The sequence below is a fragment of the Urocitellus parryii genome, chromosome 6 (assembly GCF_045843805.1).
Source record: "Urocitellus parryii isolate mUroPar1 chromosome 6, mUroPar1.hap1, whole genome shotgun sequence".
Lineage (NCBI taxonomy): Eukaryota > Metazoa > Chordata > Mammalia > Rodentia > Sciuridae > Urocitellus > Urocitellus parryii.
The window spans coordinates 132,352,658-132,369,998 of NC_135536.1; the positions used below are offsets into that span (position 1 = coordinate 132,352,658).

The 17,341-nt window shown below is 41.8% G+C and overlaps 1 protein-coding gene across 1 annotated transcript in view; it reads right to left on the minus strand.

Moving 5' to 3' along the window:
• Positions 1–6,521: 6,521 nt before the first annotated feature.
• Positions 6,522–17,341, minus strand: part of Zscan2 (zinc finger and SCAN domain containing 2) — a 29,521-nt gene continuing 18,701 nt past the window's right edge. The window contains exon 3 of the mRNA XM_026388250.2: positions 6,522–9,183. Within this exon, the coding sequence (XP_026244035.1) occupies positions 7,754–9,183 (1,430 nt within the window). The 3' untranslated portion in view covers positions 6,522–7,753. The remainder of the gene's footprint in view (positions 9,184–17,341) is intronic.

Here is a 17,341-nt window from a genome sequence, read left to right on the forward strand (position 1 = left end):
CTATAAAGCTCAAATCTCCTTCTCTCATTGGGAAGTCACCTTTACTTGAGTCATTAGGTGGACCTTCTCTTGAAATCCTAGAACTGAAGACATATATTAGAGTGAAAATCACAAGTGCTAGCCTAACAGAATTGAAGAAGGCAGCCTTCCTATCTGTCACTCTCCATGTCCTGCTGCCTGTGGAATGTGGCCCTCTATCACTGAGGAGGCAACTTCATAAGGTTGATAAAAGGGGTCAAGAGCTGGTAACTGATGGGAAAGGAGGGGAGCTTAAAGGTATTTGCACAATAGTTTACTTAAGGCTCAGAAAATACCAGTTATCCACACTGAAGAATGAGGATGAGTTTATGGAGATTATATATGAGACAATAAACTGCCTATCTTCCCAAGCCACTGGGCTTCAGAATCATAGAGTGTTACCAAGTGAAGGTCCAGTAAAAGTCAGACTGAGCATAATGTAGCAGCACCTTGGAGAGCAGCATCTGGGTGTTGCCGCCTCTAAAGTCCAGAAATTCTAATATTCCAAACTCGCCCCTGGCTAGGTTCTCAACTTAGCACCCTGTTCAGGATCCCTTAACCCTAGCATCATAACTCTCTACCAACAGTGTGATCTACTCTACAAGCTCTAAAAGCAAGGACAATAAAAATACAGGGTCACAGGATGTCAGAGTTGGAAGGAAAGTTATTATTTAACTCTTGGACCTGATACAATCGAAGTTTAGAGATCCCCAGAAACTTGCCCAAGGTAATAGAGCTGGTTTACTGCAGGAAAATGCACCAGTGGCCAGCAGAACATAACTTATACTGGAAGGCTATTCTGCTATGCGGGGCATCTTCTTTGGAAGCTTTTTGGGAACAAATGCAGTCCCTGTGAACCGGGCTGCGTTGAAGGCTAGAGAGCCAGGGACATGCCCTCCGGACCGTGGGTGGCGAGCAGAAGAAGGCAGCCAGCACGAGGGGGCGCATCCTTGCAGGACGCCGGGCCAGGGCCCAGAGCATACGGCCCAAGGCGTCAGCTTGCCTCGCTCACCCTGCAGGGGCGGCCCAGGCCCAGGCCCAGGTGAGAGCCGCTCTTGCTGGCTGAGGCCCGGCGGCTACCGGCCACTGGGCCACGCGGCACTTTCTCCGAAGTCACACAACTTCTCCCACCACACTTAAAATCCGAGCCCATTACCCGAAGCTCAGGCATTCGGAGGGCCACAAAACCCCGGAGGCGGAAACTCGTGCCTCAGAAGGACTCGGTGTGTCGGAACTACGTTTCCCAAAGGTCTCCGCCCTTAGACTGACAGCAGCGTTAACCAATAAAGTGTGGGAACGCCTCTGGCGCCTATGACCTTCAGACAAATCACTGACAGGGGACGGAATTTTCCCACACTACGCTGCAATTAGAATTGACCCGGGTGGGTGTCTTTGGGCCCTGGTTCCTTCGAGCCTGGCTCGCTCTACCGGCCCGGTTGGCGCTGAGCTACAGGAATCATTCTTTCTTTTGTTACCAGGGATTGGACCCAGGGATTGAGCTACATCCCTACCCCCTTTTATATTTTATTTTGAAACAGGATCTCGCTATATTGCTTAGGGCCTCATTAAATTGCTGAGGCTGGCTTTGAACTCTCAATCCTCCTGCTTCAGCCTCCCGAACTGCTGGGATTATGGGGGAGCACGCCACCGCGCCCAGCTCGGAACCTCTCTTTACAAAACGTTTCCCTTACGGTTAAGGTTAAGCGTGGCTGTTATCCCTGTTGTGGGCGTAAATAAACCGAAGTCACTTGGGCGGGAGTTCCTTTGGCATGGAAGTGGGATTCCAATTCCGACTTTTTTTTTGGTCACTTGACAGTGTCCTCCTTTGGCGTGGATGCCTGCTATGGTAATGCTTCATCCCCACAATTTTCCTCCTTGCCCACCATACACACATAGTCAGTCACTCTTTCTCCCTCCCTCCTTCCCTCCCTCCCCCTCTCCCACTCTCCCTTTCTCCTTCTATTGTGTGCACTGTTCAGGTTGGTCCAAGATGAATACCATTTGAGGAACCCATTTTAAGAAATTATTTTTATGTAGTTGGACACAATGCCTTTATTTTATTAATTTGTTTTCATGTGGTGCTGAGAATCAAACCCAGCACCTGGCACGCTGCTAGGCCAGCGGTCTGTAGCTGAGCCACAACCCCAGCCCCTGATTCCATTTTAAGATTGGGAGCCATCTCATCACAAAGTCATGAAAAGTTAATTTCTGTTTTATTTCTATTTGGCCTGACTATACTCTGATGGTTAAACTTGTTTGGAATTCCTGCCTGTGTTCTGAACTCACCCAGGCCTGGCTCTCCTTGACCAGATAACAACCCTCCCTAAAACCTCAGCAGCTCTTCATAAATTCTGATGTTGGAATCTCAATTTACTCCCTACCATGAAATGTTAAGCCATGTAGATCATTAACCTGCTATCTGCCTTTGTATTACGCTTGCCAGAACCCTGTTAGCTGTTAAGTTCCCAAAACACTCACTTTGTAACTCTTTGTGCTTTAAAAACCTTTCTTTCCTGGGAGTTGTCACTGTTCTCTGGCCCTGGTTTCGGTTGAGACAGTTGCTGGCCAGCTCTCTTTGTGTACACAATATAAGCTTGCTTTAATTTGGCTTAAAATTGGAGTCAGTGGTCTTTTCTTTGTGTCGTGGGTTCAACACATTGACAATTCATTTAACAACCAAATGTGTGACATCTACTTTGGACCAAGCATTGGACCAGGAGTGTGCTCTGGTGACTGGGAGGAAAAAAAAGCAAAACACTCCCTCTTAAGGAATATAATCCAGGGCACAGTGCTCTTCTAGAATGGTGCTATGAACAACTCAAATAACTTCAATGCAGGATGCTTAGTGCAAAATACAGGCATATTCAAAGTACATGTTTCGGAGCTGGGGGTGTAGCTCAGTGTTAGAGCACTTGCTGAGCACATGTGAGGCACTAAGTGGATCCTCAACACTGCTTAAAAATAAATAAAGGTATTGAGTCCATCTACAATTAAAAAAAAAAAAAAAAAGTACATGTTGGGAAAGAAATGCTGGGAAGGCCCAGAAGGGGAAAAGGTGAAGCCTCAGGAATTGGGGAAAGGAAGCTATCCAGTACCTACTTTACACATTTTAAATCCAGTGCCTTAGGCAGCATGCTTGTGCTCTACCACTGGGGATACTCCCAAATCCCTCTCACTTCCCATTTAACAGATAACAGGTCCAAAACACAGTTAAAGATAAGTGAATAGGTGAAGCTGTTTTTTTCTTCCCTCCACAGGAAGAGCAAGCAGCCTGTGGAGAAGTGAGGGACCGGCAGGTTGATAGGAGAGACTCTCCAGAGAGTCAGTGGGCATGGAGAATTTTTCCTCCTCTCTCTGATCTTATGTAGACCCTCAGGCCAGCACTTTTGACTTGCAATGCAACTAGTTTCCAAACCATTCCCTCTAGACCAGCCCAGAAGTTTCAGAGAGCTGACTCGCACCACCTGGGTGAGGCAAAGGCCTGGCCTAGAAAAGAGCTTTGTATTTTCATCCTCCTGTCACCTGAGTAGCTCTGCTTTTATGTGTTTCACCTGATCTGTGAGCCGCAAGGGACCCAGGGCAAAGTACTCATTGGTGTGAGACCCTCTTACTCCCAGCAGATTCTCCAGCAGCTGCCTCAGCAGATGGATGGAAAATTCTGAGTTGGAACACTGGTAAGATTGAGAAGCAGGGAGGGATTCAGGGGGAGGTGGGCCCTGGAGCCACAGCCTTCGCTCAGATGCGAGGCATGAGCTCAGTTGCAACAACAGTGTTGGTGAAAAGCCAAAAAGAACCCCTCTAACTCAAAATCTTCCTTTCACCCACACAATTCTTCCACTTTCCCTAGAGTTTGGGGTCATTTTGTCAAGAGGATAAAAAAAGGAAAGACTAATTTTGTCAAAGATCTGAAAAAGTTCAGCTGAGAGCTCTCCATGTGAAAATCTCCAGGGCTATCTGAGAGACTGGATGCAGCAATCCCAGCACACTGGACCCCTATAGAACTTCCTCATTATGAGACAGGACTCTTCACCAACCCCATCAGAGCTAAAGGGCCAGGAAAGGTGACCACCTGTCACATGCAAGGATAGACCATTTACAGTTGTAGATAGTACTGTTACTAATGAGGGAAACAGACTAAAAACTGTATTTTTTTTTTTTTTTTGTACCAGGGATTGAGCCCAGGGGCATGAAACCACTGAGCCATATCCCCAACCCTTTTTGTGTTTTATTTTGAGACAGGGTCTCACTAGGTTGCTTAGGGCCTTGTTAAATTTCTGAGGCTGTGAGGCTGGCTTTGAATAGAGTAGTTAAGTGACAGAACCTGGGTTATTTACTTACTAAATTTCCCTTCTCTCACCTGTACAATGAGTCTACTTACCCACTTCCCAGGGTGGTTGTCAGGATTGAGATAGCATGTTAAGGACCTTGGCCCAGTGCTGGTACATAGTAACTGCTCTTTATATCTTTACTGTAAGCTATTATGACTTATTGCAAATTATAAACACAACCTAAAAGGATCTAAAAAATCCATCACATTATGACCTACCTCAAAAATCTCTAGTAAAATTGAAGGTATGTAATTAGTGACAAATTAGTCTAGAACCAAGTCTGTCCAGTTCTCCATACCCCATCCACAACTCCACAAACTTCAGGGCAAGGCAAGGTAGGGCAAAGCAGGAGAGAGACAAAGTATGGACTTGGAGGGAGGGTACAAATGGGCTTTTCTGGGTGCTGCTCAACTGTTTCTTTTTGGAGGGGGCAGGTAGTGGGGATTGAACCAAAGGGTGCTTCACCACTGAGCCACACACCCCAGCCTTTATTTATATTTTATTTAGAGACAGGGTCTCACTGAGTCACTTGGGGTCTCACTAAGTTGCTGAGGCTGACTTTGAACTCGCAATCCTCCTGCCTCAGACTCCTGAGCTGCTGGGATCACAGGTCTGCGCTACCATGCCCAGCTGCTCTGTTGTTTCTTGATCTGGGTGCTGGTTACACAAGTATGTGTGATTTACAAAAATTCAATTTGTTGACGCTTTTGTGCACTTTTCAACTATATTTCAGTAAAAAATTGAAAATAAAAGGAACCATCTCAGGATATAGTTATATGAATACACTGGATTAAGGAGTAAGAGTAATATAAATGGTCTTAAGTTTCAGTGATTATCCAAATAGAAACAAAACATCCAGATGGTGAACCACAGACTCTGCTACAATAATGAAAGTGTATGGTCAGGTACTGTGGTGCACACCTGTAATTCCAGCAACTTGGGAAGCTGAATAAGGTGGATTGCATGTTTAAGGCCAATACCTTAGCAAGACCCTGTCTCAAAAAATAAAAAGGGATGGATATGTAGCTCAGTGGTAGAGCACCCCTGGGTCCACTACAGGGGATTGAACCCCTGGGTTCAATCCCCTGTAGTGGAAAAAAAATTTTAAGTGTGGTTTCACTAGCTTTTGATTATCTGTGACATTTCAAAAATATAAGTCATTTCATTAGTATACTTGTTGGTTTTTATAAGTCTTTAGCTGTGTAACTTAAGTGGGTAAATACTGAGAAGACACTAAGGTTAAAATCAACATATTTATCATATTACCAAAGGAAAATATAGGGGAGAGCTCCATCTGTCTCTTGCATACATATATAAGGGATATATATACACACACATATATTTATTATATATATATATGTGTGTGTGTGACACACACACACACACACACACACACACACACCACACACATCCTTTCACCCAGTGATTGAAATAGTTCCATGAAGAGAACCAACTGGTGAATATTTACTGAGTTTCCATTGCATGCATTGAGCTGGTGTTAAAGATAAGAGCTTGGATCTTCAGGATGGGTATGAACATAAGAAACAGAAGAGGAGGAGTGGGGGAAAGTTTCCTTAATAATCAAGCTATAGAACTTAAATTTCAGCTGGGAACCATCCTATCTGTTCTCTCTTATTAGCAAGACAGCTCTTGCATTTTCACAGAAGGATGAGAATCCTTGTCTAATTGGACAAGTCTTGGGACTTTTTGTTCACAATCTTTCCCCAGCACCTTGCTCAGTGAGTCCTCAATGGATATTTGCCAAAAAAGCAAAGGAATGGAATTAGCAATTGGCATTTCATAGCCTACTTGGTTTAGTTTGACCCTCATCACTGACTAGAATTTCTATCATGTCTAATTCTACTAGCTCTGGATAGAGATGATTCCTAATGGTCTCCTCAGGATGCCATGTGACTCCTCAGCCAAAGCCATGGCATCAAATCTTGTTGACAGACTGTAGTTTGCAAAGAGCAGTGGGAAGAGTATAGGTTCACCCAGAGGTGTGCTCTTTGAAGTGACTCAGTTCCTGAAGGTTCTGGGGTAGGAGGTTGGTGGGGTGAGGAAGTGAGGTGTATGTTTGTTAATAGTCAAGTGCAGGTTTTAAAACACACATTAAAAGGTAGACCCAGGAAAAGAATGGGACTCTACTTTATTAGGCAATATTTAGTATCCATCCTATAAGAAAAAGGTCTCTTCTGAGCACAGGCTCCATATATAGGAGGTGGCAGTTTCACATTTCCCAAAGACGCCTTATATATTTTCTCCTCTTTCCTTGTAACAAACCCTCTCATCTGCTGTCATTCTCATCTTCATTGTTTCAAGGCTCAGAATTCCAAGAACAAAGCCATGATGGCAACCAAGATCAAGTATGTAACTGCAGGGCAAACTCTTGGTTCCAACCCAAATCTCTCCAGGGGATTTTGATATCCTCAAAATAAACACTTCCTTAAAAATATGTTTTTAGTATACAAAAGCTATCAGACGGAATTCTAGATCTGCATATATAGAAAATTTAAGAACAGGGAGAAAACAAGTGCATAGAAAACTGAAAAATAATTATGCAGCGTGCAGGACTTTTCCCCCTTGATGGTACAAAAACTGCTACCCACCATGGATGGACAGCTGGGGGTCGAAGGCTTCACACTCCAAACCCAAACCCCATGAGAACAATGTGCTCCCTGGCAGCTGAGTCACCATAGGACAGCAAGCAGAGACAAAAGCAAGCACACAAATCTCAGTTTATACCTTTCCTGGCAGACCCCAGTCCCTCTTATAATGGAAGAGACATTGGGACACAGGTTTCAGGCCATACTTCCTCAAGCTAGTCTGCTCCCGACACTTTCTGGAAACAGAAAATGGTTTTACCTTCATGTAGATGATTCAAAATTGGAGAAGTCCCATCATATTGACCTGAAATCAAGACACTACATGGGCAGGGGCCCTGGGACGCTAGCAGCTTGGCGTAAAGGCACCTTAGCCCAACAAAGTGGCAGCAAAAACAACCAGAACCACATATACAGATTTCCAGTATTTCTCTGAGGACTCAGATCACCTGGAGGCCACATGAGTTCCACAGGGAGAAACATTTCCCCATTTTACTGAAGAGGAAACAGAGGCACAGAGGAATCAGGAGAGAGTCAATCAAATAATGAAATGTAACAGATAAAGACCCAGCTTTCTGGACCTTCCACTCCTATGCTCTGTTCTTGAACCAACAGGGGCTTGACTCCAACCAACTAAGATGACAGTGTCCTAGACGTGAGGGTGAGCAGGGGTAAAAGATTTTGGCAAAAAATTCCAAAGAAAGTTCAGGAAAAAATGGCTCTTTTAGAGGGAAATCACTATTTGGGGCACTGACAATTCCCCTTCCCAGGCCAGTCTCTGCCTCACTTTCCCTCTCTGCCACTTCAATAAAGTTTCTCTTTCATGTGAGTTCTCTGGTGTGTAATAAAATTGGAGCTATTGCTGAAGCCTTTGCCGCACTCAGGGCATTTATAGGGCTTCTCCCCTGTATGGATTCGCTGGTGTATGATGAGAACCGAATTCCAGCTAAAACCTTTCCCACACTCAGGACACCTGTAGGGCTTGTCTCCCAAATGGGCTCTCTGGTGCATGACCAGAATGGAGCCCCGGCTGAAGCTCTTGCCACACATGAGGCATTTATAGGGCTTCTCCCCGGTGTGGGTCCGCTGGTGCACCACCAGTTGGGAGCGCTGGCTGAAGCACTTCCCACACTCGCCACATTTATAGGGCTTCTCTCCGGTGTGGATCCTCTGGTGTTTGATGAGGTTGGAGCTCCAGCTGAAGCTCTCACCGCATGTCAGACATTCGTAGGGTTTCTCTCCCGTGTGCATGCCCTGGTGCGCGATCAGACTTGAGCTCTGGCTGAAGCTCTTCCCACACACCCCACACTTATAGGGCTTCTCCACCATATGGGTTCTCCGGTGTGTGGCCAGATTGGAGCTGCGGCTAAAGCTTTTGCCGCACTCGCTGCACTGATAGGGTTTTTCTCCGGTGTGAGTTCTCCTGTGCGTAATGAGAGCCGAGCTCTGGCTAAACCTCTGCCCGCAGTCGGTGCATTTGTATGGTTTCTCTCCTGTGTGGATTCTCTGGTGTCTGATCAGGTTGGAGTTGTAACTGAAGCTTTCGCCACACTCTTTACACTCATAGGGTTTTTCTCCAGTGTGGATTCCCTGATGCGTGTTGAGGCTGGACCGGTTGCCAAAGCTCTTTCCGCACTCGGGGCAAGAGTACGGCTTCTCTCCAGTGTGAGTGCGCTGATGGGCAATAAGATTGGGGCTCCTGCTGAAACTCTTGCCACACTCGGCACACTGAAAGGGTTTCTCTCCTGTGTGGATCCTCTGGTGGGTTATGAGATTTGCACTCCGGCTAAAGCTCTTCCCGCAATCCCTGCATTTGTAGGGTTTCTCTCCAGTGTGAGTTGTTTGGTGTCGGCTAAAGTTTGAGCCGTCACTAAAGCTCTTTCCACATTCGTCACATTTGTAGTGTTTTTCTCCTGTGTGGGTCCTTACATGGGTAATTAGATGAGATTTCCGGCTGAAGGTTTTCCCACACTCAGGGCATTCATAGGGCTTCTCACCCAGGTATGTGCCTTGAAGGCCAATGAGCTGGCCAACTTCCTTGCCCTGGGATGGCATCTGCCTGCGGTCCTTACCCTGAGGCCTCCCGGAGCCACAGTCTCTCTCAAAGTCACTCTCCCCATCAGACTGCTGACCACCTTCCCCTTCGGGCATTTCCAAGAACATCTCATGTGATTCCACCTCCTCAAACACATCTTGATTAGAATTCTCCCCGTTTTCACTCTGTATCTCAAAATCTGAAACAAAAAACACAATGGCCACTCAATTCCCTATCATGATGAGAAAAGGAAACCAAAGGGAACTTTAAAAATATTACATTTCTAGTGAAAATAAAGAAGCTAGAAAATCCTCAAACTCCTGAAGCCAGGTTTAGGGATGGGGATGTATCTTAGCAGAAGAGCATATGCTTAGCATTTGCAAGGCCCGGAGTTAAATCCCCAGCACCCCAAAAAAATCAATCAATCAATCCAGGCTTATTTAGTTGCCAGGCTTCCTATATTTGTGGTAATCATCCAGATTTCCAAAGTCTTAAAAGATTTGGGTTTCATGTGTCTACCTGTTTCTCCACTTGAAAATGAGGTCAGGAAGGTATTTGAAAATCCTAACTGAGGGGCTGGAGATGTGGCTCAGCGGTAGTGCGCTCGCCTGGCATGCGTGCGGCCCGGGTTCAATCCTCAGCACCACATACCAACAAAGATGTTGTGTCTGCCGAGAACTAAAAAATAAATATTAAAAATTCTCTCTCTCTCTATCTCTCTCTCTCCTCTCTCACTCTCTCTTTAAAAAAAAAAAAAGAAAATCCTAACTGAAGGACAGCAATAAAAAACACAATGATCCCCAACTCTCACCATGGTGCCTGATGCTTAGTAGGTGTTCAATTAAAGTTGACAAAAGGATGAATGTTTTTTATTGGTATCACAGAAAGATCCCTATAGTGTTTCCTTTCCAAAAGAGCTTATATAATAATCTCTTGCATTAAAATATGTCTGGTGTTTATAATCTTTTTAACATTTAATTAAGACAAACAAGATGACAGAGCCCCTGCAACAAGGATCCTATGTGTCTATACATAAATGTCTGAAAACAAGTGGGAACTTAAATTTGTCTACAGTGGAAGCCAGTAGAAAGAACTTTAATTGGTAATACAAAATACCTTAAACCTGTCAACCCTCTACTGCCCAATGTGTGGCAAATATTTTAATGAAAGAAGTAATTAGGGAGGATTGCTGGATAAATATAGTCCCTTCCTTAGATAAGAGACTCTAAAATCCACCCAAGGATGAAGCTTGATCAGCAGACATCCATGGGATTGGATCACTCTGTTCTGACCTCCAGATGAACTGTTTACTGAACTGTATGTTGATTTAATGGCCCTGGATGATACTGATGTACACTAAAGGAAGTATCATTAGAAATAATGTTGCTAGGAAGTTGTTGATGACATTGCTTATATCACACAATGTCTTCTTGAAGAGCACGAAGAGGAAGATTTCCTCTTGACCTCAATACCAAAAAGAGCTATCCTGAATGACTGATCTGGGTTTTCCTGATGGCAATAGTTGTAGATTTCTTTTTGTCTTGCCTGCTTGGAAGCTCAGAGCCAAAAGCTCAGAGCAAGAATAGTGGGTTAATTTTTAGCAGGGTGTGGTGGTACTTTCCTGTAATCCCAATGACTCAGGAGGCTGATTATTCCTAAACCCCAACATCAGACTTTCCAAGAATGTAGGGAAGACAATTACTAAAATAATTTCATAATGACATTTCCATTTATAAAACTAACATAACAGTTAATTTAGGATTAGATATTCAATTCAGTGATTATATGTGTAAATTTCCACATACTTACTGCTATCCCTTTCTCAGGGAGAACCTGGGTTCCAGTCATGCCTTTAATCAAGATAAGATCCTATTTAAAAGCCAGGCACAGTGGCCCAGCTTATAACCCCAGCTACTTAGGAGGTTGAGGCAAAAGTATAGCAAGTGCCAGGCCAGCCTGGGCAACTTAGTAAGACTCTGTCTCAAAATAAAAAACAAAAAGGGATAGGGGCCAGGCACAGTGGTGTACACCAGTAAATCCAGCAGCTCAGGAGGCTGAGGCAGGAGGATTGCGTGTTCAAAGCCAGTCTCAGCAACTTAGTGACACCCTATCTCTAAATAAAACTACAAAAAAGGGTTGGAGATGTGGCTCAGTAGTTGAGTGCCTGTGGGTTCAATCACTGGTATCAAAAGAAAAAAAAAGGGATAGGGATGTAGCCTGATGGTATGCTTTTCTGATGCTTTAAAATCAGAATTGGTTTTAGTATGAACCCAAGAAGCAACAGGGAAAACAAGTAAAAATTCAACCTTAATTTTCAATGAAATTAGAAGGAAGATATAATTTGAAGAGACCAAAATACATGTCAAGGCTTCTAAAAATAGCAGACTGGGTAGAAGCACTGAGAAAAGAAGCGTAGAGAACAAGCATGGAAGGGAGTGGGTGAGAGGTGCTCAGGAGCAGATCTCACAAAGTTCAGGCAGAAAATCACTTCCTGAAGGTTTGGGACTCACCCTCCAGTGCAACAGTGCATTTGGAAACTGGGGTAACCAGAGCTGGCTTCTTTGGTTCAGAGAAGCAAAGGAGATGAGGCTACAATCAGAATCACACAGATGGGCCGTGTACGCAGGAAGTTGTTTCTGTAAAGCAGAGAAGGAGAGAGCCTTTGACTTGCAACATTAATCAGGGAACTTATTATTATTGAGAAAAATGATCATTTCCAACCAAAATAGGTAAATGAAGCAACTGCCTCTGTAGAACTAAAGAACTTGAAGAAGAGATGGTGAGATGACAGAAAGAGATTTCATGAAATGTGAAGGACTTGGGAAAGAAGGGAAATATCATCCAGAGAAATAAAGACAAGATGGGAACACAGGAAACTAAGTATCTTGAAAAGCACAGAAAAGAACAAAATGAGAAAAGCAATTAAATGAATGGAAACAAAGAAAGAGTTGAAAGAACGATAGAAACAGAAGTTAGGCAATAGGAAAATCAATAAACTTACTGGAGTTCTCAAAGAAGAAAACTACAACGAATAAATTCTTTTGTTTTTCTCTTGATACTGGGGATCACACCCAAGGCAAGCACTCTACCACTGAGCTACATCCCCAGTCCCTAGAAATTATACCTTTAAGAATTTGTTCTTGGGGCTGGGAATTATTTCAGTGGTAGAGTACATACCTAGTATCTATGAAGCCCTGGGTTTTAAACCCCACCAAATGAGAAAAAAGAGAAGAAAAGAAATGACATGAATTAAAATTGGGAGGGGGGGGTCATAAGGTAGGATATAGTATGTTTATGGTCACAAGAAAACGTATTCATCTATAATAGGGATAACATTTAAAACTGGTAAATCATGTAACTGAATTTTGTTTATTTAGTTTTTTTAAGTGGTGTTGAGAATGTAATTGAATTTTAAATGTACAAAAAATAAATATTAAGAAGGAAAGATTATTAACTGAAGTCAGAGGGACAGGGAGGAGAAAAACTATCTCTGTCAGATGTTAAAACATGAAATGATGGTCTGGGTCTGGGGCTCAGGGGTAGAGAGTTTGCCTAGCATGTGTGAGGCCCTGGGTTCAATTCTCAGCACCTCATATAAACAAACAAATAAATAAAGGTCCATATAAACACCACATATAAATAAATAAATAAATATTAAAAAAACATGAAATGCAATAAAACATTAATAGAGACTAGGGATTAGCTCAGTGGCAGTGCACTTTCCTAGCATGTGTGAGGCCTTGTATTCAATCTCCAGCACCACACACAAAAAAAAAACTGAACATAAACACCATAAATAGATTCAACTAACATATGATTATTGAATTTTATATCAGTGGCACATAAATGCAGACCACGAACAGAAAAAGTTATTGATATAATGACTAGGGGAATTTATCGTATTTGGTCTGTCAAATCCATGGTAAAGACACAACATTCAACAAATAACCTAGGAGTGGGGGCAGTGTAGCTCAGAAGTAGAACGCGTGTTTAGCATATGCCAGGTCCTGTATTTAATCCCCAGCACAAATAAATAATAAAGCAATCAAGCTAGATAGGCCAAATGGGAAAATTTGAGTTGGACCTATATTAGGACAAATTCCAAATGAATCAAAAATTTAAATGTAAAAGAAAGAAATGACAGAGCTGGGCACAGCATAATATGATGTATACACAATCCTAGCAACTTGGGAGGCTGAGATAAGGAGGAATGCAAGTTTCAGGCCAGACTGAACAACTTAATGAGACCCTGTATCAAAATTTAAAAAAATAATAAAGGCCAGGGATGAAACTTTAGAGTGTCCCTGGGTTCAATCCCCAGTATTGCCAATAAATAAGTAACAGAATCAAGCTATTAAATAAAAATTTCTTTGAAATCACTTCAAATATGTTAAATTGTGGAGTTATCTTCCATCACCTCCTGAGCAGAATCCTGCCCCAATTAACTCCTCATTAAAAGCCCATCCTATTATTTTTTTTACATAGACAAAGCATCAAGATGGTTAGAGTTGGGGCTGGGTTTGTGGTTCAGTGGTAGAGCTCTCACGTAGCATGTGCAAGGCCCTGGGTTCGATCCTCAACACCACATAAAAATAAATAAAATAAAGATATATATATATATATATATATATAAAAAGATGGTTAGCGTGTACTCCAGGGAAAACCAAAGGAAAGTTGGGCAAAGTTTAGAAGTTGCCTCTGGTAACAGAGACACAGGAGTTCTTCTAAGGACAAAAAAGAGCAGCCTTCTGATGTTCTTCAAATGGGAAAGAGTCACAGAGCTGGGAAGGATGAGGAAATGCTGGCTCCTTCCAAAAGCCTACTCAGGAAGGCCAGGCAACTATGAATTTCAAGTGAACAGGACAAAGTAGAGCACATTAAAGTGCATTCAGTTCCCTCCTTTATTAGTAGCCAATTATTAGGAAAATGAAAACTCAAAAACTGGTTTGGGTCAGAGATAAGGGCTGGAGATATAGGTCACTTGGTAGAGTGTTTGCCTCCCATGCACAAGGCAATCCCAGCACCACACACACACACACACAAAAAAAAAAAAAAAAAAAAAAAAGGAAATCATTTTTAGCTGGGTGCAGTGGCACATGCCTATAATCCCAATGGCTCGGGAGGCTGAGACAGGAGGATCGCAGGTTCAAAGCCAGCCTCAGCAAAAGTGAGACACTAAGCACTCAGTGAGACCTTGTCTCTATTTTGTAATAAAATACAAAATAAGGCTGGGGATGTTGCTCAGTGGTTAAGTGTTCTTGAGTTCAATACCCAGTACTGAAAAAATAAATAAAATAAACCCAGAGATAAGTATTTTCACCAACGTGTTAAGAGTGGAGATGGAATGAGATGGTAGGAGTTAGGAATCTTTTTTTTTTTAAAGGAACTTTACTGATAAAAATAGTGTTATCCCAAGGTACAAACAGGAAGAGCATATTTTATAAAGAGATGAGACTAGATAGAGAGAGGCAGGCTTGTTTGGGAGGCCCATATTTCCAGTAGAGAAAACCTACTAAGGAAATGGAAAGGAAAAGGTTTCATTTTCTAAATGTTACTGACCTCCCCCCAAACTACTGAAGTGGATAAGAAGTCAGCTTATCTATGCAGAGACTTTAAATAGGGCTTTGGACTGTCCTGTGCAGTTTGAAAGTTGATGAACCTCACAAAATATACATTCTACTACACAAAATACAGATATATCACGTTATCTGATTTAAGAGGGTGTATTAAAAGGAAATAAAATGGGGTAATGTGAAAAGCAAACAATTGGAGGCATCCTTGGAGATAACATTTGGCCAAGATTGGAATGCCATTGTAACTGATCTTACTAGTTATCCACATAATACTGATCCGTTTTTTTATTCTTATGCTTAATTGTAAACACAATTAACAAACTTGTTCTTGGATATAACAATTTCTTGCTCAATAACACAATGAAGCATATATATACTCGTCCATGACTAAATTTAGGTTCCAGAAAGCATAAACAGATTAACAAAAGTCTATTCCTGAGACAGACTAAAAAATATACATGGTTTACCCTGTGCATGGCTGGTGGGAATGTAAAATGGTACAACATACTGTGTGGAAAACAGGATAGGAGTTCCTAAAAAAATTAAAAATAGAATTACCATATGATCTAGCAATTCTACTTCTGGGTGTATACCAAAAGAACCAAAAGCCAAGCCTGGAACAGATAATTGTGTATCTGTGTGTTCATGTATTATTCATGACAGTCAAAGGTGGAAACAACCCAAATATCCATCAGCAGTTAAACAAACAAAATATGGTATATATAGTGAATATTATTCATCTTTGAAAAGGAATGAATTTTTTTATTTTTTTAATATTTATTTCTCAGTTTTCGGGGGACACAACATCTTTGTTTGTATGTGGTGCTGAGGATCGAACCCGGGCCGCACGCATGCCAGGCGAGCGTGCTACCGCTTGAGCCACATCCCCAGCCCCGAAAAGGAATGAATTTCTGACTCATGCTTTAATGTTCATGAATCTTGAGGACATTATGCTAGGTGAAATAAGCCACACACAAAAAACTCTTCTTATATGAGGTACCCAGAGTCATCAAAATCATAATATAAGCTAGGTGTGAAGGCCCACTGCAGTCCCAGCTACTCAGGAGGCTAAGGCAGGAGGATTGTTTGAGCTCAGGAATCTGGGGTCAGCCTGGGTAATATAGCAAGATCCCAATTCTTAAAAAAAAAAAAAAAAATCATAGAGACAGAAAATAGAACAGTGGTTGCCAAGGGCTAGAGAGAGGGAAGAACAGAGAGTTACTGTTTAGAGGGTATAGAGTTTCAGTTTGAGAAGAGGAAACAGTTCTGGAGATGCATGCTTTAACAATGTGAACTGAGGGTACTTAATATCACTCAATTGGCTACCTAAAAATGACAAATGTTATGCTATGTATATTTTATCACAATACACAAATAATATATAATTCCAACATACAATTTTATATACTCTTATCAAATTTAAAATATGTCACTACCTACTAGAAAAATTTTGAAAAAAAATTCTTTTCTTGTGCTGGGAATAAAATCCAGAGTCTTGCTGTACTACTAACTTAAACCTCCAGCCCATGAAATTAATTTTTAAAGATTGTGTAAAGTTCACAAGGGCAGTGAAGTCTTAGAAACACTCAAATTTAATAGTCTAATAAGCAAAAGAATAGTATCTTGCTTAAATGGGTATTTCCCCAATATAAGGTTGAACACCTTTTCATATATTTATAATCTAAATTTCTTCATTCTAAAATTGACTGTTGGGCTGGGGATGTGGCTCAAGCGGTAGCACGCTCGCCTGGCATGCGTGCGGCCCGGGTTCGATCCTCAGCACCACATACCAACAAAGATGTTGTGTCCGCCGAGAACTAAAAAATAAATATTAAAAATTCTCTCTCTCTCCTCTCTCACTCTCTCTTTAAAAAAAAAAAATAAAAAAAAATAAAATTGACTGTTAACATCTTTTATCCTCTTGGATTGACCTATAAATTTATAGGTCTTATAGATCAAGATTTTTTTTTCTTTCAAGTAGAGAAAACAAAACCCAAGAACATTCTACCATCACATCACCTTTTTTATTTTGAGACAGGATCTCATTAATTTGCTAAGACTAGTCTCAAACTTGGAATACTCCTGCTTCAGTCTTCACAGGTGCTGGGATTATAAACATGCATCACTGTGCCTGGCCCCCATGGTATCTTTTTTATATAAAGGATTTTTCTTCTGTGTCATGAGTCAAATCTAGTTTTGATGATTTCTGTAATTCTTAAAGTCCTTTCCAACCCAAGATTACAAAAATATTTCCTATATATTATTTTAGATTTTGTATAGTATAGCTATAATCTACTTGAATTTATTTTTGTGTAACTTGTGAAGCAGAGTCTATTTCTGTTTAAGTTGCTATGTGCAGACTCAATTTTTGTTTTTTCAAAATTATAAGACCACTGTTCAAAAAGCATTCATTAAACAGTTCTTGAATTGCCACTCTTATCAATTAGTACACAAAAATTGCAATTGTATCGTGGTCTAAATCAATGGCTTTTGTACTTTCCCACCCCTCACACACACTCTGGATTCAAGGGCACATCACATTTCTTTTCTTTTCTTTTCTTTTTTAAAAATATTTTTTAGTTGTAAGTGGATCTTTTATTTTATTTATTTATTTATATGCGGTGCTGAGGATCTAGGGCCTCACACATGCCAGGCAAGTGCTCTACCACTGAGCCATAACTCCAGCCCCAGGGCACATCACATTTCTATGGCTGTTCACAGAGCTCTATGTATTTTCTGCCATGCCACAAGACCTCCTTTTTCTGTTCCACGATAGAAAGCATA